Raw genomic sequence first — 27,399 nt, 5'->3', positions numbered from 1 at the left:
AATACCAAACATTTCAGCTGTTATACAAGTCTTCTGATTTCGTTTGCATATCATTGCATTTTGATAATATCAAAACCATGTAGTAAAGACGGAGAGTTGTCGATACGTGCCTGCTCTCCCTCATTGAGTCTTTGGACTCCTTAGAGGTGTCACGTAATAATAATGATAATAATAATAATGTCATCAGCAAAATCTAGATCTAACTCTCCTCATTTGAGGGCGCATATTTTGATGCTGTGATCTTTTCTCGGTAGGTAGCGGAAGTGTGCAAAACAAGTGTTAGAAACTAAGTTTGGTTGAAAGTGTGTTGAATATGGCTGGTATACCGGCGGGTATGGAATCCGAGGAAAGCGATTCTGGTGACGATTTTGTCTATGACAATTATAGCAAAGTACGAAAGAATTCCGAAGTGGCTCTCGACGATCGAAGTAATCAAAGTTCTGAAATAGTGGTAAGTTTGCTTGTAGTAATTTATTTCCTTCAGGTCATCCAACTCCATAACGCAGTTGGAAGAACGATGGGTACGTACTCCTTTAATTGAAAAAGTTCGATTTTCATCGTCGCGTGAAGTACCTTTATGTGGACTTTTTCATTTGAAGATCATGCAATTAACAAAAAAATTGTACAGATGATGTAGTGCAGACAGTGGATTACCGTGATGAGTCCTAAGAGCACCATGGCGAGGCATAAGCAAAGTTTACCTCAGAGGATGGTAAACAACACTAATAATAAATTAACTTTTTTTAAAAAAAAGTTAAATGTCATATAACAATATAGAAAAACAGGCAGGCAATCTGGTATAATTTTTTTTGACTGTTGAAGTCAGTTTCTTACTCCTGCAGAACAGGAAACTAGTTATTTGAAGTCTTCCTCACATTTTTAAGACTAAAATTCTGATGGGACTTCAGTAAAGGTCACTGCTAGTCTGGGTAGTGATTTTTTTGTTACATAGTGATCTACATGTCTAAAATGAGGTGGGCTTTCATTATAGGATGATAGGGCAATTTGATATGACATCATCTGTCTCAATATACAAGAGGTCTAGTCATGAAGATATTTCACATGCAAACTTTGTTTGCTCATGTGCTTGGCTAAAGTATTAAAATTAATATAATTTCTTGTTTAGTGTAATTCACTTTGTAACCAAGCAGAAACTTCCTAGAATCCTGAAATTTTTATTTTAGTTGAACAGTCCCACTGGATATTGCGAATTAAAGATGTCATCCACAAAACAAAACTTTCTTCCCATTCATTTTATGCATTTAAATTTATAAAGATTGAGTTCCATATTTGTAAATGGCAGCATCAAATTGGCTCATGGTTATTATTGGGAAATAAATAAATTTATTACTGGGTGACTATTTATTATAGTCACCTTATAGAAGCATGTGTGTAAATGTCATAATTGAAGGGGGAGGGACTTTTTTTTTTTTTTTTTTTATCAAAGACCTTCAGGAACCAAAAGTTCCTGAAGGTCTTTCCACTAACTGTGAGCAGTGGAAATTATAAACTAATGTAAAATGAATGTTAGCATTATAGAGAAGATAGTTTTGCTAGTGCTATAGAATAATGTAGTGGAACAATAAGTTCATATCTAGTATATTCTTAATAGGAATTAAGTTTGCTTCACTTTGCCAATCAGGGCAAAGCATGATTTCATTAAGGTGAAGTAAATTTCTTATTACTTTTTGTATGAAGAGGTCATAATCATCATCATCATCATCAAATTCCTGCCATGTACCCACAAGGGGTGTACAGGATATGGTAGTACTACATGAAAAAATTATATCATTACTAACTTCTTATCTACAATTTTCCTCCAAATCAGTCTGTTACTTGTCAAGACTCCAATATTATCAGACCTTATATTTCTATCGTCTAAGGCACTTTGTACCGTATCAATCCACCTATATCTTGGTCTTCCTATGGGTCGCTTTCCTGCCAACCTGGCAGAGAACACTTGTTTTGCTAATCTTTCCTCACCCATTCTGTTTAGGTGACCATACCACCTGAGATTAGCTCTGCTAACGCATTCCTGGATGCAGACAATGTCAAGTTCTTTCCTAATATCCTCATTTTTAATATGATATTGCCATTGATGCCATCTGTTCACGCCTCTGATCTTTCTCAGGACTCTCATATCTGCAGTCTCTAGTCTTTGGTCAAGTGTTTTATTTCTGACCCAGCTCTCAGATACATAAGTTAAAACGGGTTTGAACACTGTCTTGTATACAGCTAATTTAGTGTTCCGACTAATTTCTCTCTTATTCCATATGAATTTATTCAGTTGACTTCCCACCATACCAGCTTTGCTGATTCTGTTGTCTATTTCTATATTTAATTTACCATCTTCAGTAAAAATCGTGCCTAAGTAGCTGAAATGTTTTACTTGTTCCACAGGTTCTCCATTCACAACACAGTTGACATTTTCAATGATTCTGCTTATTTTCATTGTCTTTGTCTTTTTATTGCTGACCTTCATACCATATCTATTACAACAGCTATTCAATTTAGTCAGAGAATCTTGCAGACTTGTAGCGGATTTATTTAGAAGTATAACATCATCCGCATAAAGCAAAGAGCTGACATTAACATATCCAATTTTGATATCATATTTAATACCACTTTCCTTCATAATGTGATCCATATAGATAATAACAGAGGGGATAATGTACATCCTTGTCTCACACCAGATTTAACATTAAACCATCTTCCTGTACTTCCTTCAATTCTAACTGCTGACTTACAACTCAAATAAAGACTAAGTATTGCTTGATATAAAGCCCCATTGACACCATATAACTGCAGCGTATTGAATAGCTTCTCTCTTGGCACCTTATCATATGCCTTTTCCAAATCGACAAAACTTAAATACAGATCTTTGTTATATTCCCATGATTTCTCGACTATTTGTCGTAAAGTGAAGATCTGATCCTGACAGCCTTTATTTGGCCTGAATCCAGCTTGTTCTTCACCAAGCTTTTCTTCCACAATTCTTCTCAACCGTTTCTCAAGTATACTTGCATAGATTTTGCCAGGAACGCTCAGTAGGGAAATACCTCTGTAATTCTCGCATTCAGTTTTATTTCCCTTTTTATATATGAGCAAAGCTAATAATAATGGCAAATATCTGTTGGATTTCTGCTCAGAACATGGACTGGTTATTACTAACACCATGTTCCAACATAAAAATGTGCACAAATTCACATGGAGAGAAGAGGCTAGGAATAAGAAAAGTCTCATTGACTATGTTATTGTTGCTAGTGATGTGTTTCTCCCTGGTGCAGGACACCAGAGTGTACAGAGGATTTGAAATTGGAAGTGATCACTATTTAGTCTTGAGCAGGATAAAATTGAATTTCATATTGAAAAGAAGAACATGTAAGAAAGTTTTAAAGCGAATAAAAGTTGAGCAGCTCTCAGATGTAAACTGTAGACTAAAATACAGAAATATTATTGAAAAGAAAATGAAAGAGTTTGAGAACAGGAATCAAACCTTGGAGATTCAGTGGCAAACTCTGAAGGAAACATTGATTGATTCTGCCAGAGAGGCATGTGGTGAGGTTGTGTGCAAAGATAAAAAAATCAGAACTCCCTGGTGGACACAGGAAGTTAAAGAGGCAGTGAAGGAAAAGAAGAAAGCATATCAAAAGTTCCTGGCAAATAAGTCAGCTTTTACTCTTACAGAATACAGAGACAAATGTAAGAAAGCTAAACAGTAAGTAAAACTAGCTAAACAAAAGTCATGGGAGGACTTTGGCATGAATATAGAAAATAAATATCAAGAAGGTGGCAAAATATTCTGGAGGTTGTTGAAGAAGCTTAGGAATGGAGGAAAGAGTGCTGTAAAAGGAATTAAAGATGATAAAGGTGAAATGAAAACAGGAGAAAAAGATATCCTTGAAGTATGGAGTAATTACTTTGAAAAACTGCTAAATGAAACAAGCAGTGATGACAGCTGCTTGTTTCATTGCTGTCATCACTGTGCTGTCATCACAGTGATGACAGCACAGTGATAAAAAACACTGACCAGGCATGCAGTCAGGAATACATATCCATACTTGAAGTAGAAAAAGCCATCAAAGGCTTGAAATGTGGAAAGGCAGCAGGAGTAGATGATATTCGACCAGAAATGCTGAAGTATGGTGGTATAAGAGTCTTACAGTGGCTGCACTTCATAGTTCAGAAAGCCTGGACAGAGGGACGAATTCCCAGTGATTGGAGTAGAGCTCTCATAGTACCCATATATAAAAAGGGAAATAAAACTGAATGTGAGAATTACATAGGTATTTCCCTACTGAGTGTTCCTGGCAAGATCTATGCAAGTATACTTGAGAAACGGTTGAGAAGAATTGTGGAAGAAAAGCTTGGTGAAGAACAAGCTGGATTCAGGCCAAATAGAGGCTGTCAGGATCAGATCTTCACTTTACGACAAATAGTCGAGAAAGCATGGGAATATAACAAAGATCTGTATTTAAGTTTTGTCGATTTGGAAAAGGCATATGACAAGGTGCCAAGAGAGAAGCTATTCAATACGCTGCAGTTATATGGTGTCAGTGGGGCATTATATCAAGCAATACTTAGTCTTTATTTGAGTTGTGAGTCAGCAGTTAGAATTGAAGGAAGTACAGGAAGATGGTTTAATGTTAAATCTGGTGTGAGACAAGGATGTACATTATCCCCTCTGTTATTCATTATCTATATGGATCACATTATGAAGGAATGTGGTATTAAACATGATATCAAAATTGGAGATGTTAATGTCAGCTCTTTGCTTTATGCGGATGATGTTATACTTCTAAATAAATCCGCTACAAGTCTGCAAGATTCTCTGACTAAATTGAATAGCTGTTGTAATAGATATGGTATGAAGGTCAGCAATAAAAAGACAAAGACAATGAAAATAGGCAGAATCATTGAAAATGTCAACTGTGTTGTGAATGGAGAACCTGTGGAACAAGTAAAACATTTCAGCTACTTAGGCACAATTTTTACTGAAGATGGTAAACTAAATATAGAAATAGACAACAGAATCAGCAAAGCTGGTTTGGTGGGAAGTCAATTGAATAAATTCATATGGAATAAGAAAGAAATTAGTCGGAACACTAAATTAACTGTATACAAGACTGTGTTCAAACCAATTTTAACTTATGGATCTGAGAGCTGGCTCAGAAGTAAAACACTTGACCAAAGACTAGAGACCGCAGATATGAGAGTCCTGAGAAAGATTAGAGGCGTGAACAGATGGCATCAATGGCAATATCATATTAAAAATGAGGATATTAGGAAAGAACTTGACATTGTCAGCATCCAGGAATGCGTTAGCAGAGCTAATCTCAGATGGTATGGTCACTTAAATAGAATGGGAGAGGAAAGATTAGCAAAACAAGTGTTCTCTGCCAGGTTGGCAGGAAAACGACCCAGAGGAAGACCAAGATATAGGTGGATTGATACGGTACAAAGTGCCTTAGACGATAGAAATATAAGATCTGATAATGTTGGAGTCTTGACAAGTAACAGACTGATTTGGAGGAAAATTGTAGATAGGAAGTTAGTAATGATGTAATTTTCTCATGTAGTACTGTCATATCCTGTACACCCCTTGAGGGTACATGGCAGGAATTTGATGATGATGATATATGGGTACTATGAGAGCTCTACTCCAATCATCGGGAATTCGTCTTTCTGTCCAGGCTTTCTTAACTATGCAGTGCAGCCACTGTAAGACTCTTATACCACCATACTTCAGCATTTCTGGGCGAATATCATCTACTCCAGCTGCCTTTCCACATTTCAAGCCTTTGATGGCTTTTTCTACTTCAAGTATGGATATGTATTCCTGCCTGCATGCCTGGTCAGTGTTTTTTTATCACTGTGCTGTCATCACTGCTTGCTTCATTTAGCAGTTTTTCAAAGTAATTACTCCATACTTCAAGGATATCTTTTATTCCAGTTTTCATGTCACCTTTATCATCTCTAACTCCTTTTACAGCACAATTTCCTCCATTCCTAAGCTTCTTCAACAACCTCCAGAATATTTTGCCACCTTCTTGATATTTATTTTCTATATTCTTGCCAAAGTCCTCCTATGACTTTTGTTTAGCTAGTTTTGCACAGTGTTTGGCATTCTTGCATTTGTCTCTATATTCTCTAAGAGCACAAGCTGACTTATTTGACAGGAACTTTTGATATGCTTTCTTCTTTTCCTTCACTGCCTCTTTAACTTCCTGTGTCCACCAGGGAGTTCTGATTTTTCTTTCCTTGCAGACAACCTCACCACATGCCTCTCTGGCTGAATCAATCAGCGTTTTCTTGAAGGCTTGCCACTGAATCTCCAAGGTTTGGTTCCTGTTCTCAAACTCTTTCATTTTTTCTTCAATATTCTTTGCGTATTTTAGTCTACAGTTCACATCTGAGAGTTGCTCAACTTTTATTCGCTTTAAAACTTTCTTACATGTTATTCTTTTCAATATGAAATTCAATTTTATCCTGCTCAAGACTAAATAGTGATCACTTCCAATTTCAAATCCTCTGTACACTCTGGTGTCCTGCACCAGGGAGAAAACATCACTATCAACAATAACATAGTCAATGAGACTTTTCTTATTCCTAGCCTCTTCTCTCCATGTGAATTTGTGCACATTTTTGTGTTGGAACATGGTGTTAGTAATAACCAGTCCATGTCCTGAGCAGAAATCCAACAGATATTTGCCATTATTATTAGCTTTGCTCTTTTCTCCAAATTTTCCCAAAATATTTTTGTATGTCTCACAATCATTTCCTACTCTGCTATTTAGATCCCCAACAAGGATCAACTTTTCATTTTTCATTGTGTCAGTTGCTTTTTCTAAAGCATCAAAAAATTCCTCCACTTCTACCTTAGTAGAATCTTCTCTGGGACCATAGGCACAAATAAGTCTCATTGTCCAGTTCCCCATTCTCATATTTGCCCACTTTACTCTACTTGAGACTGACTGCCATTATAGAAGATTAGCCTCATATTTTGTGTTGAATACTATGGCTACTCCTTCTTTTCCTTGATTGTCATTGCCTGAATATAACATTTTGTATTTATTGCTCAGAAAGATCTCACCAGTTTTGGTCTTTTTTGTTTCAGTCACCCTATTATGTCGATCTGGTACTTATCTAATTCCTCAGTTAGCTCCATTTCTTTGCCATTCAGGCTTCTTACGTTGATAGTACCGATCTTTAACTCTGGTGATGTTGGGTTGGGGTTTGTTTTTAAATTTGTTCCAGTAGCTAACTTTTCGCTGTTTGCCCTGGTTCCCTGGCGAAAACAATGGGGGCCTTGTTTAACCAGGCGACGCCCCAGCCGGCATGAAATTTTGTCATGTTGTACCATCATTTTTTTTTTTAATTTGGTTTAACCAATAAGAATACAATTTGTTCGGCTAAATCCCAAATTGCCAGCCCATCCTCGTTCGTTCAGTATCCAAGTAGATACCCAACAGGGTGCACCACGAGAAGGTGAGGATTGGACATTAGGTCAGAAGCCCTGGTCGGTTCTCCGCATTACTTTAAAGGCTATGTGGAGGTCTCCTCTCAGTTATACAGCTTTGACCCTTAAGCACCCCAGAGGTTATAATAGAAATAGTAATTGTCAATACCTAATTGTTGCATTTTAATCAGCAGTCTTCAGTATTAAATATGATCAAACTCTGTACTTCTAGGCATTGGAACCTGCTGATTAAACTGTAGCAATTAAGTGATGATCATTATTTAGCGAAATGAATTAATTGAGGATATTCACTGCAGGTATTGCATCATAACAGCTATGGGAATTATTTTATTAGCTGTGCTTTGTTGAATTTATCTTCTAGGAATGGAGAATTGAAGTTTAAGTTTTGACAACATATAGGAAAACGTATTTTTGTTTTTTTAAAAATAGTTTTTATCACAATTTCACCCATGAAGTACACCGTAAACCACATCAGATTATCATAGGTTAGCTATCAGTTCCATAATCTCTGCTGTATAGACCAAACAGTAATTTTTCAATGTTCTCCATTAGGCATAGTGGTAATCTTACACCAAGTGATGAAAATCATTTACATAATGACATTCACAAAACATCTATACTGTAGTGGGATCAAAATATACACACACATGCAGTTAGTAATTTTGGACATTGGATTGGATAGGCTGCTCAGCCAGTTTGCTGTATGCTAAAAGAAATTCACAGTAGCAAACTATCCACCAATCATTCATTCCTGTGGTCCTTATTAGTTTGCTATGGAAAGGATTGAGTGTAAAAGGTTGCCAGACCCAGAAATATGCTAGGATCAGTTAATGCAAAAGTCAAATCAGCAATAAAAAGACAAAGTATGAAAATAGGCAAGAAAATAGTAAACTTCATCTGCATTTAGAATAGAGAGTTAGGCATATTTTTCAGTGAAGATGGCAAGTTAAATTTGGAAATAGACAACCGAATAAGCAAAGCTGGTATGACAGGTAGCCAACTGAATAAATTTTAATGGAATAAGAGAGAAGTTAGCTGAAACACTAAACTAGCAGTATACAAGGTAGTGTTGAAACCAATTTTAAGTTATGGATCTGATAGTTTTGTTAGAAATATAGCACTTGATCAAAGACCACAGATATTAGGGTTCTGAGAAAAACTAGGGGAGTGAACTGATGGCATCAATGGTAGAATCATATTAGAAATGAACTTGGCATTGTTAACATTCAAGAATGTGTAAGCAGAACTCTAAAGTAGTATGGCCATTTAAATAGAGTGGGTGAGGAAAGGTTAGCAAAACAGATGTTTGATGCCAAGATAGTAGTACAGAAATCTAGAGGAAGACCAAAGTCTAGTTGGGTTGATTCAGTGAGAAGTGCCTTAAAATTGCAGAATGTTAAATATTACAATATGGAATGCTGACAAATAGTAATTTGGAGCAAAATTGTGAATAGAATTGTGAATTAATAATATTTTAACTATGCAGTGCTGTCATAGTTGCCTTTAACACCTTGAGGGTACATATCAGGAAATTGATGAGTTCTGAATTAATTCAACTTTGATATCTTCCTGAGTCAGACTCCCCCTGATGAGATTCCTATATATGTTGAAACCAGTCTTGGTACTGACCCTTCCCATAATGATATCAGCTTATACATCCAAAAGGAAGCATTCTTTGCATTATGATATATGAAGGCAATTGATGCAGAGTCAACTGCCTCGGTATATGAGTGGCCTTATAATAAATTTGGTTTAATCCTTTATCCAAGTGTAAGCAAACAAAGTTTGCACCTGAAGTATCTTCAGGACTGAGGCAACTCGTGGTAAAGGTTGACCAAGCTCTCATCACTACGTGTCTTAATATCACCAATAATGCAAAGCACATCTCCTTGCAGACATGTATAATGCTATGCATTAAGGGAAGGGCCACTACCTGGACCGGTTTCAACCTTTATTGAGGTCTCGTCAGTGGGAGCCAGACCCAGATGTGGTGATACTAAGGTGGAAGCAATGGAGAAGTCATATTTACCTATACGAGTTGCCAAAAGGTGTCTCACCTTATGATTAAATTACTCTGGATTTAGAGAAAGTAGTCAGATGTTTTTTCATTTGGTTAGATTATAATAAATTTAATTTAATCCTTTATCTCAGTGTAAGCAAACAAAGTGTGTGCCTGAAGTATCTTCAGGACTGAGGCAACTAGTGGTAAAGATGGATGGACCAAGCTCTCATCACTACTTGTCTTAGTATCTCCCATAATGCAAAGCACATCTCCTTGTGGACATGTATAATACTATGCATTAAGGGAAGGGCCACTACCCAGACCAGTTTCGACCTTTATTGAGGTCTTGTCAGTGGGAGCCAGACTAGAGGTGGTGATACTAAGGTGGAAGCAATAGAGAAGTCATATTTACCTATACAAGTTGCCTCAGTCCTGAAGATACTTCAGGCCCAAACATTGTTTGCTTACACTTGGATAAAGGATTAAACTAAATTTATTATAATCTAACCAACTGAAAAAAACTTCCAACTACTCTCTCTAAATCCAGAGTAATTTAATGATAACATGAGACACCTTTTGGCAACATGTATAGGTAAATATGACTTCTATGGAAGTCTATGACTTCCACCTACTTAGGTGGAAGCATTGCTTCCACCTAAGTATCACCACCTCTGGATCTGGCTCCCACTCATGAGACCTCAATAAAGTTCGAAACTTGTCTGGGTAGTGGCCCTTCCCTTAATGCATAGCATTATATATGTCCACAAGGAGATGTGCTTTGCATTATTAATGGAGATACTAAGATAGTGATGAGTGGCTTTGTTATTAAGATAGTTCACATGCAAACTTTGTTTGTTTACTCTTGGGTAAAGGATTAAACAAGAATATAATTTCTTGTCAAGTATATTTACTTTGTAACTGAGTGAAAAAATTTTCTTAGTTATAAAGTTGGAATTTGGGTATTTGTGGAGTTACTACTGCTGCCACCTTAGATATTTTTTTATATATCGCTTCACACGCAAATTATTCTGTAACCTATAGCACTAATGTGCCAGGGAGTGCTAACACTCATTGAGGGAAGACACCTACCGTACAACTGTCTTTACCACTTAAATCGCCTACTACACCCAACTGCCACTACATCATCATCTAAACCAATACTATCTACTGTGCACCACCACCACTAGTATTTTTGTCTGTGCATTGTGTGTTCTGAAGACCAATTTGTGTGTATGCAGAGTGAAAAACCCAAGTTTCCAGGAGAAAATGTGCCATGTGTAGACTAAGTCCCTTCTACCTCCATATGAGATCTGCTAACTCACCAGCAGTTGAAAAAAAAAAAAAAAAGATATGTATGTAGATGCATAAGAAAATGTTATTATTATTATTACCGGTAACTCCAAGGAGTGCTTAGACTCATTGAGGAGGTCCTAAATTATTCAACATACACACAGTATCCATCATACTTTGCCTTGAACTCATTCACAGTCATGGCACCCACAACAGACTCTGGCAGCTTATTCCACTCATTCACCACTCTCCAAGTAAAAAACCTAGTTCTAACACCCTTGCTAACCACACCCTTGCCCAGTTTCCATGGATGGCCCCTAGTCCTCCCACCACCAGTCCTATTCTGAAAAATATCCTCTGAATTAATCTTATAGAAAGCCTTCAGTAATTTGAATGTCTCAATCATATCACCCCCCCTTTTCTGAATATATCAACCAATTTCTGCAATCCACAAATCTTCAACCTGTTCTCATAAGGTTCATTTCATAGACATGTTATCATCTTGGTCACTCGCCTCTGGATCCTCTCCACCTCCTCCCCCATCAAGAAGAAACTCTGGCACCCAGATCGGGGCACAGTAGTCAAGATGGGGGTCTTATCTAGGCTTGATACAGAGGAACAATAACCTGTTTGTCTCTGCTTGTCATAGTATTCTTCAGTAACCAAGTGATTTGATGAGCTGATTTAGCCACTTTTGCAATGTGTCCCCTAAACTTCAACTCCCTATCCACCAACACTCCCAAATCCCTGGCCTCGTCAATCTCCTGGAGTACAGTTCCACCAATGTGGTATACTGCTGCTAATCTTTTTGCCCCAAAATGCATAACCTTACACTTTGCCACAATAAATTGACATCCATTCTCCTTGCCCATTCCTCCAAATCTAACCAAATCATCCTGCAAAATTTTGACATCATGTGCATTCACTATTGCTCTACCCAACTTTGCATCATCAGCAAACAAATGAACAGTTCTTCTAATATCTTTTCCTATGTCGTTAATGAACAAATTAAATAGTATCGGTCCAAGAACAGAACCCTGTGACACACCACTAGTCACAGGCCATCTTTTGGACTCTACTCCTGAATAAACTACTCTTTGATATCTCTCCATCAACCACCCCTCCTGTCCATCTCACCAACCCTATATCCATCCCCATATGCTGCAGTTTACTGATTAGAATTTCATGTGGTATTCTGTCAAAGGCCTTAGCAAGGTCCAACAATATCGCTGTAAACCCATTATCCTTATTCAGTTCAGCCATCACTGTGTTATAAAACGTGAGCAACTTACTGAGGCATGATCTACCCTTCACAAAACCATGCTATCCCCCATACAGTATCTCATTTTCATCTATCCATTCCTGTATTTTTCTCTTGACCACTTTCTCCAAAACCTTGACAACAACTCCTGATATGCTCATTGGTCGGTAATTCGCAACAGCAGTCTTGGAACGTCATTTATGCAGTGGAACTATTTCCCCCTCTTTCCACACCCTCGGGACCAACCCAGACCCGAGACTCAAATTAAACAAAATGGTCAAGGCACTGACAGTTCTTTAGCAGCTTCACGTAAGACCCGAGCTGGTATACCATCCAATCACATTGATGTATTCACATTAAGGTTTTGTAATATACTATTCACCTCCATTTCATTCACTTCAATTCCCATATAAGCTATTGGTTCCTTCATTCCTGCAATATCACCACCGGAATGATATGCTCTTGCAAAGTACTTGCTCAGTAATTCCACTATATCAACTGATTCAGTTACCTCCCTACCATCGGCATTCCTTAAAATCATTCTGCTGTATACATTTTTCTTTTACTTGCAGCATGTCGAAAGAACTGTTTGGGATTCTCTTTAGCTTGCGTGGCTAATTTCCTTTCATAATTCGCTTTTGCTTTTCTTACCACACTCGTTACCCTTCTGGCCTGTGCTTTATACTGTTCGTGTGCCTGCAGATCACCTTTCTGCTTAAATTCCCTCCACAGTTGTTTCTTTTTTTTGCAGTACAAGCTTAATGGTGTTATTCATCCATTTAACCCCCACTTGATACAGTGAGCCATTGCCTCCTTCAAATGCTCCTTTACTGCTTCCCATGCACACTATCAACCTCCACCCCTTTCAGTTTTACATGTCATGGCACTGAACCAAGCAATCTCCTAAGCTTGTCATACTTACCAGCCTGGTAATTCCACATGTACCCTGTCTTAATTGAAAATTTCACACATTTAGCCATCTGCTTCCCATGCACTATCAACCTCCACCCCTTTCAGTTTTACATGTCATGGCACTGAACCAAGCAATCTCCTAAGCTTGTCATACTTACCAGCCTGGTAATTCCACATGTACCCTGTCTTAATTGAAAATTTCACGCATTTAGCCATCTTAGCCTAGCCTAAGGAATAGTGTCATCATTCTTTAATTGAGAATTTCCAGTGTACAGGAGTGTTCTGCATCAATGCAAAGGACATTCTGGGAGATCATGAACTGTTAACACAAATGAGAATCATGGGCGTGTGCTGGAGCAAGTGTTAGTCTCCGAAAATACATGCAGTCAATGCTGAATATACATGCATGCTGGCTAATGTCTATGAAGATCCATCCTTCCTCCATAATGTCTGGTTCTTGAACAAAGCATATTTCCATTCTAAGTGGTCATGTACATTCATCTGTTTACAGATGAATGTACATGAAATCAGGTTTTTTGGTTTCTTGAGACCTGAATTTATCCAAGAGAAACCTCTTCAGAGTGAGAAGGTCACCGCATGGTGTGTGTGTGGTTTCTGGCTATGAAATAATCGGGCCCTACTTCATTGAAGAGGATGTAACTGTGACCTTGAATTATGAATGCTATGTCGAGAATGTGTTTGTTTCATTCACCCAGAATTTGCATAGGATGTGTTGTGCAAAAAAAATTTCATTTCGTGCACAGCTATTCCAACAAGATGGAGCAACCTGTCACACATCACATGGTTCTAGATGCTATTTCTCAGAACACTTCCATGGGAAGCTCATTTTGAGGTTCATAGAATTCCTGTACTCTTCACATTCTCTTGATCTCGCATCACTTGATGCCTTCATTTGGAGTATGTTGAAGGAATGGGTATTCCACCATGACCCACCTTCAAACCTTGATAAGCTAAGGGATAAAATTACAATGTGAAAGAAGTATGTTATGGATGTCCCAACCCTTGTTCTTCAAGATGACAGAGAATCTTCACGTGCAATATGAAACTTGTCTTGGAAGACAAGGTGCCCATTTCAAGCACTACTGTCGTTAATGCTTTATTCAACCAAGATTTCACCAATAGTTGTGGATGTACATTATCATGTGTAAACATATATTTCTTTGTTAATAAACCCATTTGCTCCATAACTGTTTTTTTTGTGTGTGCTCTGAATGTATATATATCATCTGCTTTTTAAATTTTTGGTCTGTCAAACAAAGCTTTGTATAACTGGATATATGCTATTCTAATTTAAGGTGATATTTTATTATTATTATTATTTGTTTATGAAATGTTTGATTTTGTCTTAGCTTCATTATCTTAATTTTATAGTGATCCACACTTTATTAAGCATGCTTTAATTTATTTCAAAATAATAGTTTTAAATATATTTAAATATATTTTAAATAGTTTTAAATATGAGAGTGAAAACAAAATTAAAAATTGAAAGAATCCACTTTCCTAATGAAAAGATTTGGATTTTGAAAAAGTTCAGATTCTTTTTAACTGCATGGTAGCTGATGTTTATATTTCTAAGCTTTATTTCTAATTATTAAAATTGTTATTTACAGACATAACTAAGATGTTAGTGTTTTTCACTTGTGACAAGTTTTAAAATATCTGTAAATATTATTTTACATTGTATATATATATAACTGCAGTTTAACATACAGCTAGTTCATTGCAGTAGAAAATTATGTAATTGTCTGGTGAACTAAAGAAAAGTTGAGGATTGGACATTAGGTTAGAGACAGATGTCCACTCCTCATCTTTACAATAGTATCTACTTGGAACAAATATAATATAGTTGCAAATATAATTTGGTGTTTAGTATACCAAATTTTGTTCTATATTGACTTATACCTAAAGTATATTGATATAGCATAAACAGAAATAATATTGGTGGGAATCACCTACTTAAATAAGTTCTCTATTTCCCTTAGTTGGCACAAAATAATAATCTTAATTGTGTTGGACTATACCTGTATTCTAGCGTTCTGTGCACTAGAAGTATAAGATGGACTGAGGGTTAGGATAATCTCAAAACCTTGCTGCTCTAGAGATTAGGCAAGGAACTTTTACACCTCAGGCCTCCTACCTGGTTAAGAATAGTTAACCAGGTAAGGAGGCCTGAGGTGTAAAAGTTCCTTGTTAACTGATGTTCATTAAATAAAGCTAACCATAGCATAAATCATGCATATGTACAACTATTTTGGTTGCTTGGTATTATGATTACCTGAGTCATGCACATAAAAATCGCTCTGTTTGTGACACTTAGTAAGTGGTGAGACACTTAGTAAGTGGTGAGGATTATGGTTATAGTCTATTCTTTAGCATAAGTTCTGTTTTGGCATTGATTTCAAAACAATGTTAAACTGCTTGTCTAGTTGACTCTTAACAGACCAGTCTTTGATAACCATTAATTTTGATGAGACTGGTCACTTAATGACAGACTACTAGTGCAACTTTGCCTTACCTTCATCTGATCAATTAACAGTAATTAACAATTTGCAGTACCAGCTGAATATTGCTTAAGTTTTCTTTTTTTTTTTGACCTCTATTACTAATATAATTAGTAATATAAAATTTACTAGTGTGTGTGTGTGTGTATATATATATTTATATTTATTTTTTTTAGAATGGTATAGAAAAATGTGAAAATAATAAACATAAGTTCACAGGAGCTAAAAATGGCTATTGCACACCAAATACAAGTAATCACGAGAGAAGGCCATGTATTGATAGAGTCTCGTTGCTCCCTCTGGATGATCTGCGGTTTGCTGTGATTCAGGGAAATATGTCTACTGTAAAGCTATTCATAGAAAAAGGTGAGATTATTACTTCTTTTTTTTTTTTAAACCTTACAGCATCTGTTATGTATTTTTAAAACTGAATTCATTCATGTTGAAGTTTCTGCAACATAAAACTATGCAGACACTTGAATGTAAACATATAATTTACAATTGGTGTTTTGCTAGCTTCAGCTAGCATTATCAGAGGCAATTTAACACTACACAATCAATGAAGACAGAGTGAAGTGACCTGGATAACAAAGATAGTCACATGCATATGTGGTGACAGTGGCGTTTTTTGCAGTGATTCCTATTGTTAATGTTGGTGGGTGCATAATATTGTGCACGCACCAAATCTGTTTAAAATCATACCATCTGTTCTGTTGCAGTTAACTGGGATTGTGGAACTTGTGTTGCTTTGAGGAACAGTCTCTCCAATTTGAACTGGGATTTGTAACATAGCCTGACTTTCTTCCATCTTATGAAAACCACTTCATAAGATGGAAACATGGAATTGCAGTTATTCTTGAAGATGATTTCACTGAGTAGAACCATCATTTATTAATTCATTTTTAAACTCATTAAATATCTCTCAATTAAGTACCAGTATAAATGAATTCTTTATATATATATATATATATATATATTTATACATACTGACTATAACCAAGAGTAGAATAACAATTAAATTTATTCAAAACGCAACATGTTTCATCGGATTGACTTCTTCAGGCATGGGAACATAGAAAGCAAATAAACACTATAAGAAACATCGTATCACTATAAAAACGACTATTATAAAATTCAGTTAGCTTTGAACTGTAGCTACAGTCCGTGTTGAAGTTCTATTGTTAAGCAGCTGCGTGCGTCTGATTTCACAAGTGTGCCAATATCGGATAGCAGAGCTGAAATACCATCCGGTAGATTGTAGCTAAGGTTATTATTTATGTGATGAGGGTCCATAACAATTTCCTTAGACTCGACTATGCGGTGCTCCACCTCATCACGGCATATATGAAGGTTTGAGGTTGTTATCCAGCTTATCTCATGTTGACGGCCTTCATCATTTGTGTTTACTGAAAACAGTACATGACTTGACAGGGCACTTGCTCTAGCTCTTTTGTAGGCAATGTCCCTCTGGTGTTCTTCCAGATGTAGGAGGATGGATTTTTCAGTTTGGCCATAGTATTGCTTCCTGCAGTCATGCATGATTTTGTACACTCCTGGGAATTATAGATGGTTGTGAGCTTGTTTGTATTTGCTTAAAATCAGTCTTAGTTTAGGAAGAGTAGAGAAACAGGTTTTTATGTCGAGCTTTCGTAAAATTCTTCTTAGTTTCGTGGAGAGCGAGCTGATATATGGTAAGGAGATATAACCTTTAGGATTGTCTTGTGTTTCCAAGTTGTTTTGATGGTGGTGGTATAGATGCTTATTAATAGTTTTCAATGAGTAGTCATTACTTGTGAAGGTTCTATGTAGATGTTGTAGTTCATTTTTTAGCTCTTCGTCATCTGACAGTATAGACCTGGCACGATGTGCTAGGGTTGAGATCATACCCACTTTCTGTGCAGGATAGTGATGTGAGGACGCATGCAGGTATCTGTGTGTGTAGATTTTCTAAAGATTGATATTTTAATAGAATCAGATGTCTTAGTAAGTCTTACGTCCAGGAAGGGAAGAGATCCATTTTCTTCAACCTCCAAATATATAAATATATATATATATATATATATATATATATATATTTAGCCCATTTCCTCTGGAGTTAAATATGATTATATGCAGGGCTTGAAAAATTTTGTGCTGCCCACCAGTCAGGTAAATATCTCACTCATCAGATGCTGTCATGGTCTGTATTGTAGTCACATCTTTATTGCTGGATGTGGTCATTTTATAAGCAGTAATTTCATACGTTTTAAAAGTGATTAAAGACTTTTTTTTATCTTTTAATACTACTATTTTTTTGCTATGTTTTTGCTCCTAACACTTAAAATATGTCTTGAATCACTTTTATGGAAAAAAGCAAACAGTTTCTTCTCTGCCATTATAAGCAAATTTAGAAAAAATAAGATAAAACAAATTAATTCTCTACTTTAACTACATTAGTGCATTTCTTAATTCTAATTGATGTCAAAGCATTGTTAGATGAACAGGGCCAGTGATGTAATATAACTCAGTGGCAACTCAGAAAACAATCAAGAAACATTTAGGTTTGAATGGATATAATGGAATGTTTTGAGAAAATGAATACTTCTTTCTCACTTTCAAAGTTTTAATATCTGCTAATAATGGTCAAATTCTGCCTATTCCATCACTGGGTAAAAAATAAACTAAATTACCACTCTCTGCTATCTATAAGTTGCTGTAGAATATAGAAGATAAATATCAGGAAGGTAGGAAAATGTTCTGGTGGCTGTTTGAAAAAGTTTAGAAATGGAGGAAAAGAGTAGTGTAAAAGGAATTTAGAAATGATGATGATGACATAAAAAAATAAATGAAGAGAAAATTTTAGATATGGAGTAATTACTTTGACAAACTATTAAATGAAACAAGTAACAGAACAGTAGCAGCAAATATTCATGAGGAATGTGGATAGGAATATGAATGAATGCTTGAGGTTAAAAAACAAAATCCATCACAAACAAATGTGGAAAGGCAGTTGAAGTAGATATTTGAAAAGAAATGCTCAAATATTCAGAAATATTCAAAATGCAAATATTCTAAGAAATGCTCAAATATTCAAAAATTTCGTTTTGAGAATAAATTTTTGGGAATTTGATATTCAGAATTTAGAATATCAAATTCCAGATGATTGAACTAGAACTCTCATATACAGTTGCGTCTCGTGGCTTGAAATCGTGGGGGTGCTGCAACTTTTGAAATATACGTACACACTGTAAGTACAGTGTATGCGATAAAATATCAAAATTATGGTAAAAATTAAAAAAAGAAATAAACATGAAAAAATATTGTTTATTATCGATAAAATTGTACAGTTTGGTATAATTCAAAATTACTTAAAAATAAGATATTCTTCTTGTTTTGTTTCATGAAAAAATATTGTTTATTATCGATAAAATTATGCTGTTTAGTATAATTCAAAATTACTTAAAAATTATGAGGTCATAATTGTCAATAACTCCAATAATGTTCTAAAATGAAAACTATAACAAATGTTATGTCTTTAATTGTAATGTTCAAATATTTAAAGTGATGGAGTAAACATGATAAGCACTATGAACACTCTACTACTGGTGCAAACTGCATATAAACAACAGTGGAACTGCACGACGGACAGTGCCGCATTATACTTATAGCTCGCATCTCACTATGACGTGCATATGCTTGCGTGCGTAGCAATATGACACTGTGGTAAACACAGTGCTGCTAGCCTCCTTCATCCTCCTAAATGCTACAAGATGGATTTTTATTATTTTTTATACAAAATAAGAGAATTATATAGGATTGTTGATGATAAAATTAAATATTACAAGCAAATATAAATAAATTAATAAATATATTTATAATAAAAAAAAAATCAGCTAACGCCTTTTTGTTCCCGTATAGGGAGTAGGCAAGGGCATTTAGCTCTATCTAACGTTTGGAGACTGAGTGGGCAGTTCAATCTCTACTGGTAGCCAATCAGAGATAGTTAGCCCAAGGCTATCACTAATTAAATGGCACGCAGTGAAGAGGCGGCTCAACAAGTGCTGCCATCTCGTGGTCCCTAACACAATATATTTTAATGTCTAAAAATAATCTGGGTTCTACGATCGATTTTCTTGAGTTTACGGGATGAAAAACCCGAGTTTCAGAGAGAAAAAACCTGCTTGCCCGTACCAGAGATCGACTAATTCAGAAACCAGTCGAGAAAAGGCTTAGGAAAATTTCCTCTAGTCGCCAACTAGATTCGAAAGCAAATCTACCTTTGTGCGGTCAAGAGCCATGGAGTGCAAACGTCACATCCACTGTGCTGCAGTTCCACAGTGCCTATGCATGAGCCATCCTTGTTCATATATAAAGAGAAAAATAAAAGTGAATGAGATTTATAGAGGCATTTCCAGTTCCTGAATTTCCTGAATGAAAGATTTGAAAGTGGCATGGAGATCATATTTGCAGAAAACTTTAGCTATTTTTTCTGCTGTATACCCTTAAAATATGAGAATGGTTTTGCTGTGATCTTGGGTGTTGGGTTAGGAGGGATGATGAGATGCATGCAATGTTTTATCTTTTATATTTGGGTGTAGTCATCAGCTAAAAACGTGTTGCAAAAGTGTCCCTGAGCTCAGTTTCAAGGGGTGTGTTTTCGAACAAATAGCCTTGGATTGGCAGTAAGTGTTTTGAGGATGACATACTATTGGAAAGAGTGGTGGTAGTGTGTGATTGTTTATGTAAATACCTTCCTGTATGAGTGAGTTTTCTGTAAATGGAGAAGGATAATGAGTCATTAGTTTAAACTAGTGTATCTAAAAAAGAAGACAATTTTTACTTTATCTTTGAACTTTATTTTAGGTTGTTGGCTGTTAAGATGTGTCAAAATGTATCTAGTGTGAGAGCATCCCTATGTGGGGTATTAAGGGTTTGAATGTATGATGTGCTTTTAGGACTGCTTTTCACATTGCCATTAAAAAAAAAAAAAAACTATGTAGGCTTGATAGTTTGAAACAAAAATAAATGGTAGTTTTGATGATGATGCATTATGTTGATAGCAAAAATATAATTTCCTGTCAGGTATAACTAAATATTAATTATACTCTAAGAAATTATATTTTTGTTTTGATCCTTAACCTAAACATCAGCAAACGAGGTTTGCATGAGAAGTATCATCATGATAGCATTCTTATTTTTCTCAGAACTCTATCTATTTTCTGTAATCTGATTAGCTAGCTTACTGCAGCACAGCTCTCAGAGCCATATATTAAAACTGGTTTGAATACTCTTGTATAGATTATCTTAGTGTTCTGATTAATTTCATCTCTTATTTCATATCTGTGTATTCACTTGACTCCCCTGCATACCAACTTTCCTTGTGTTATCTGTTTCCATATTTAATTTGCAATCTTCACTAAAATTTGTGCATGAATAGTCGAATGTTTTACTTGTGCTATAGTCTCTCCATTCATGGTGCAGCTGATTTTTGTTGTTACTGCCTATGTTCAGCCTGTCTTTTTATTGCTGATTTTCATGCCAAATTGGTTACAGCAGCAATCAAACTAGTTAAGGAATCCCAGATTTATAGTAGACTTGTTTAGGAGTACATCATTTGAAAAAAGTAAGGAGTTGTGATTAGCATCCTCAGTTTTGATATGAAGTTGATATCTGGAGTGTTGGTTATGAAGAGCATTTGAGGGAATGTGAATTACAGAGGTTGGTGGATAGGAGGAAAAGAGAAGATATGATAGGGAGCTTCAAGTTAGTTAAGGGATTCTATCAGATTAATACAGAATAAATTATAAACAGTGGATGTTAAGATGGGAAGAACAAGAGGCCATCCCTGGAAATTATATAAAGATGTGAAGAAGAATGCGAGGAGTAGATTTTTTATATGGACAGTTGGTAGTGAGTGGAATGCATTGCTGGAGTATGTTATAGATGCAGGTAGTGTAAATAACTTCAAAGCTCATTATGATGTGTTGCTGGTTGAATGAGCCTCTCATGATGAGTCTGACTCCATGGAGGTTACCAAAATAATAATAATAAAATATAGAAATTTCAGGTAGATTATTATCTACTCTAGCTGCCTTTCCACATTTCAAGTTTTTAATGACTTTTTTGTCCCATGTTTTGACACACACACACACACACACACACACACACACACACACACACACACACACACACACACACACACACACACACACACACACACACACACACACACACACACACACACACACAAACTTCTGTTTGCATTCCTCTTGAATAATTTCCACTATCGTTCTGTCACTTCTTTGTTTCATTTAACAGTCTGTCACAGTAATTTCTCTAAATCTAATTTGTCTTTATCTTCTATTATTGTGTTACCTGTATCTTTTCTAATTCCTTTGATACTCCTTTTCCTCCATTTCTAAGCTTTTTTTCAATATTCTCCAGAACATTTTGCCTCCTTTCTTGATATTTATCTTTGATAATCTTATTAGTCTTTTTGTGATATTTGTTTAGCTACTTTTACATGTTGCTTTGCTTTCTTACAATTTTCTAAGAGCACATGCTAACTTACTTGCTTGCTTACTTACTGACTTACAAAACCATAAAAACTTGTTTTAATAAGAAAATACTGTGAGCAGACATATTATCTTACATTAGCTACTTAGTGGTGCCCTTTGGAATATTTGAAATCAGTTATTGTTCAATTAGCTCTATAAATATACTGAAGATGCATGCGATACACAGGCGAAAATTATACTATTAAATAATAATTTACGTGAGTTTTTTCGTTATTATATTTTTGAACCATAAAAACTCATCTCTCATACATTTAAACTATGGGAGAAAGTGCTTAATCAGGAGCTAACAAAACTGAAAATCAGTGTGGGTTAATTTCAGGAAAATCCTCAGTTGATGCTATATACTCAATTAGGAATTTACTAGAAAGACGTAAAGATAACAAAAAAGACCCTGCGCTTGTATTTATTGACCTCAAAAAGGCCTTTGATTGGGTTCCATGGAAATCAATATGGCAAGCACTGAGATCACAAAAGGTCTCAGAATATTATATTAACCAAGTGAAGGACATGTACTGAAATGCTACAATCAAAGTGTGATGTTCAGCAGAAACCAGCAAAGAATTGGATATCAAGATGGGAGTGCATCGAGGATTGGCACTAAGAATACATCTGCTTAACTTGGTCATGGACTATCTAACAGCACACATTCAACGACCTGCCACATGGCATATATTATACACTGATGACATTGTCTTGATGAGCAATGACCTAGAACGGGTTGGCAACAGGCGGGCCGCATGCGTTCCAAATGTGCATTTTTGGTGGCCCATAATAGGTTGACCATACTTACATAGCATGTGGCCCGTATGTTGAATTATTTAAATAATACATTTTATAATATGAATAATAAATTAAAAATAATTTTATACCTATATTTCGTGATATCACCGTGCAACTTGGCACGAGTTAACTGTGTGAGTCATCATGAGTGGGGATAACAAAGGTGACTTCATGCGATGACAACTGAGATTGTGGCACACTTTTGCAGTAGCGTTCATTTGTTAAAAATAATTTCAAAAATGGGTTCAAGAAAACGTAAAATTGCAGATGTAGGAAAAAGTTTTAATGATGAATGGAACAGCAAGTACCTCTTTATTGAAAATGGGGGTATTCTATTTCTATCAATGAAAGGCATTATGGACATTGTGATACTACTGTCAATTACATCCGACGCAACGGTCTGAAACACCACCAATTTCAAGAATTCTTGACAGAAATAGAATCAGAGTGTAAGGACGTTATCTACTACTCAGCTGTTAGATGGTTAAGTAGAGGTGTAGTGCTAAAATCAGTTTTTAATTTACATGAAGAAATAGATATTTTCATGAGGGAACATGAAAATACTGCTCACAACTATTGGATAAAAAATGGATTATGTCTCTTCCATTTATGGTAGGTATTACAACCTACCTTAATGAATTTAATGTGAACCTGTAGGGCCAAGGTAAATTACTAGTCAAACTGTTTTCTGACATAAAATCTTTTGAAGGGCAAACTGTTTGTTGAAGAAACATATAATGGAAGAAAATCTACATCATTATATATGTTGCAAATCTGCATCTACAATTGGATGGCAAACACAAAAGGAAACTTTTGTTGGTATTATTGAAGATTTACAAACTGAATTTTCAACAAGATTTGTGAATTTTTATAAAAATAGCATCGAAATGCGATTATTTTTGAACCCTTTTAATGTCGACATTGATGACGTATCAAACCAACTACAGATGGAAGTTTTGGAACAGAATGAAACATTGAAGAACGCATTAGAAAATGTTGAAAAATTTTATCGATGCTTAGCAAAAAATGTGAAGGATTAATCAGTTTCGCAAAGAAGCTGATGGTCGCATTTGGAAGCGCACACATTTGTGAACAAGCATTTTCTACCATGAGTTTTAGATAAAGTAAATTTTCTTCTCGACTGACTGATGAACATTTGCATGCTTCGATTCGAATTTGAACATCAGGTTATAAAGTGAATATAGATAATTTGACTAAGGGAAAACAATCACAAAAGGCACATTAAGCAGGGAGACACACATATTGTGATGCATAAACTATATTACTTTGTTTTTACGTGATAATAAGTTTTCAATAAGTTTCATTTTCATGCTTGTTTCATATCTCATACTTTAAATATTTCTGTTTTTTTAAGATTGATATAGTAAAAATTGATAAACAAAGTATTTTTTTCACTCACTATTTTCTCTTAATTAAATGCTTGCGGCCAGATTATTAAAAATAAAAGTTGAATGTGGCCCGTGAGTCTGAAAAGGTTGCCGACCCCTGACCTAGAAGATCACTTGATGCTAGATAAGTGGGGACAGCTCTGGAAACTGTTGGCTTGCAAATTAGCAGACAGAAGACTGAGTACATGTGCTGTGATTTTTTGAATGGCCCTAACAATAACATCATATACCTTCAAGATACCTCACTCAAGGTTTGACAGCTTCAGAGCTCAATCCTCACAAAGAACGGCAACATTGACATGAACATGAAACACTGCATGAGCAGTGGCTGGATGAAATGGAGAGTACTGTCTGGAGTATTATGTGACAGCGGGATGCCAGTATGAGTAAAGGGGAAGATATATAAAACAGGAGTACAACCTGCCTTACATACAGCACAGAATGTTGGCCTCTTTAAGAAACAAGAACAAAAGCTACATGCTATTGAGTGCATAAAGTTCTATGAACTGCAGTCTACAATAAAAAATAAATTTATTATTTTTCTTACATATTATCTACATCTTTTCATCTTACATATTGTAAGACATCATCAGTACAAACAGCAAACACAATAAGGAATTGAATAAAGAAACAGTAGAGTGCATGCATTAAATTGGAATCCCTGTATGTATACAATTGCATGTTCATGGATTAAAACTATTGGCCTGAAAATAATTAAAATTAGTTAAAAAATAAAATGTAAGAGATTACAAATTTATTAAATACAACTGAGGCTAACACTTTCCCACACATTTGGAATAGTGAGGCAGTTAAGATTAAGGTAAGGTCGATGAAGCAGGGCTTCAGCATTTTCTGCGTATAAATGTTCATGCTTATATATGGATCTATGCAACAGCTTGGTGTTTTCCCCACTCGGTCCTGTGGTTAGTATTTTCAATTCTGTGTTGTACTTGGCCAGATTTGTTAGGCTTGATAAGGCAGATGTAGTCTTGATGTTCAGAGATCTGTTTATTTCCAGATCTTCCAGTTTGTCCTTAGTAAGACAAGTGCATGAACATGGTACTTGGATAAGCCAGGTAGCATCAGTGGTGAGAGTTTCTCTTTTGGAGAAGGTAGCAGGTTAGCAATTTGGTTGATGGGTTTATATGTAGCAATGAGTTGATATTTTTTCATAATTTTTGTCACATTGAGAGACACCTTTAATGCATGTTATGAGTCCTGTGGGCTTCTTGTTTGGATTACTGTATTATTAAGAGAAACCTTCAGGGAATCAGGGACTCATCAAGGGAGGCCACATACTACACACACCAGCTATCATACTTATTCTTGAATTCATTCATACTGCTTGCACTCACAACATCCAATGGCAATCCATTCCAGTCATGCACCACCCTCTGAGAGAAAAATCTATCCCTCACACCCTTCTTGGCGGCCTTCATTCTCAGCTTCCAAGGATGCCCTCTTGTTTTCCCCACCCTCCATAAATTGAAAAATTCCATCAATTAAAATCTTATATGACCCTTTCAGAAGTTTGTAAGTCTCAATCATATCACCTCTCTTTCTCCTGTTTGCTAGTGTCTGCAGTCTACAAATTCTCAATCTCTTCTCATAATTAGTATTCCATAATCCGATATCATTTTTAACACTCTCCTTTGCACTCTTTCCACTATATCAGAATCACAATGAAAACCAAGAGATTAGGCATGTGCACAATAGTCCAAGTGAGGCCTTATCAAGACCCTGTAAAAAGGCAAAATAACATCATTATCTTTACATGTGAACATTTGGTTCAGCATTGCAATTATCATTTGAGTTGTATTTGGAATCTTTGCTACATGGCTCCTGACTTTCAACTTCCTATCTACTAACACTCCAAGATCCTCAGCCTCATCAGTTTCTTCTAGCATAATCCTACCAATATAATACGACATTGGGTATCTCATGCCAAAGTGAGATATCCAATGTCATATTACACTTTACTTACTGACATTGAACTGACATCTATTTTCCCATGCCCACAATTCCAGCCTATTCAAATCATTCTGCAAGTGCTGCATATCAACAGCATTCCTGATTTCCCTACTTTGCATCATCAAGAAATAGCTGTATGTTGTAATCAAATCCTTCTGTAATGAGAATGTTTATTTTTGCCTGCTAATCTGTTTCAGTTAGTAAAAAAAACTGTCAGCTGTGGCATTGTTTATATCTCTGATAAAGAGATTTTTACACTCTGAGTGTTTAGTAATTATACAAGGGTTCAGTTCCAATTCTTGCGATGACTTTTAACTATTTCTTTTAGAATCCGGAAAATCACTGATTCAAGACCAAAAAAACAAAAAACAAAAAATATATATTTAATGAAACTAAGACGTATACATTTAAATAAAATTACATAAATAACTACAAAATTAACTGGATTCAAGGCTACCTAAATAAATCTACCTACTGATATGACCTTGATCAGTCTTCTGGAGTATGCTTTTCCTTGGAATAGAACAGTTCTTGTTGGTTTCTGAATGGTGATGGCACCGCCCAAGATTTTGCACAGTGTTATCAGAACCACTGTTGAGTATCCTAGAGCAATTGAGGCCATGAGAGTTGTGCTTAGAATGATCTTTTAGATCACTTGGCATTCTTTCAAATCCTCTGTACTTTTATAAATGTTGAAACTGGATGAGCAGTCTTTAAACATGTAAACTGGTCTGGGTAGTGCGCCTTCTCATAATGCATATACATATCTAAAAGGGGTGTGTTATGCATTATGGAATACTGAGACAGTTGGATGTGAAGTTACCTCTCCCTCTCTCTCTGTGTGTGTGTGTGTGTGTGTGTGTGTGTGTGTGTGTGTAGAGAGAAAGAGAGACACATTTACATGCTAAACTGGTAGCCTAGTTGTGAAAATACTTCACATGTAAACTTTATTCATGTTTGGTTAAATTTCTTGTCAAATATAATTTACTTTGATGGAATGAGCTTGCTTGTAGGTATACTAATATAGGGTGGTGATATATTGATGACATCTTTATCATTTGGAAATATACCTGCAAAGACCTCATATAATGTTGTATTTTCTGAATAATCAACATCCAAAAATAAAATTCACATTAGAAAGAGAAAAAAATTATCATCTGAAAAAAATTTGGTGGAGCTATGTTATCGTTTGTGTATGCTTTGTTAATTAATACA

General features: G+C 35.7%; 1 protein-coding gene across 1 annotated transcript in view; it reads left to right on the top strand.

The window, feature by feature from the left end:
- The first annotated feature begins 290 nt into the window (after positions 1 to 290).
- The window catches only part of LOC150109261 (ankyrin repeat, SAM and basic leucine zipper domain-containing protein 1-like), a 162,119-nt gene continuing 135,010 nt past the window's right edge, over positions 291 to 27,399 (top strand). The window contains exons 1-2 of the mRNA XM_090406814.1: positions 291 to 451; positions 15,644 to 15,833. Coding sequence (XP_090262940.1) covers positions 314 to 451; positions 15,644 to 15,833 — 328 coding nt within the window. The 5' untranslated portion in view covers positions 291 to 313. The remainder of the gene's footprint in view (positions 452 to 15,643; positions 15,834 to 27,399) is intronic.

The sequence above is a fragment of the Typopeltis vanoorti genome, chromosome 2, assembly GCF_054136105.1.
Source record: "Typopeltis vanoorti isolate ZY-2024b chromosome 2, IOZ_Tvanoo_1.0, whole genome shotgun sequence".
NCBI classification, from domain to species: Eukaryota; Metazoa; Arthropoda; class Arachnida; order Uropygi; family Thelyphonidae; genus Typopeltis; species Typopeltis vanoorti.
The sequence above is the reverse complement of the archived record's forward strand: the minus strand, read 5'-3'. Positions and strand labels throughout refer to the sequence as shown.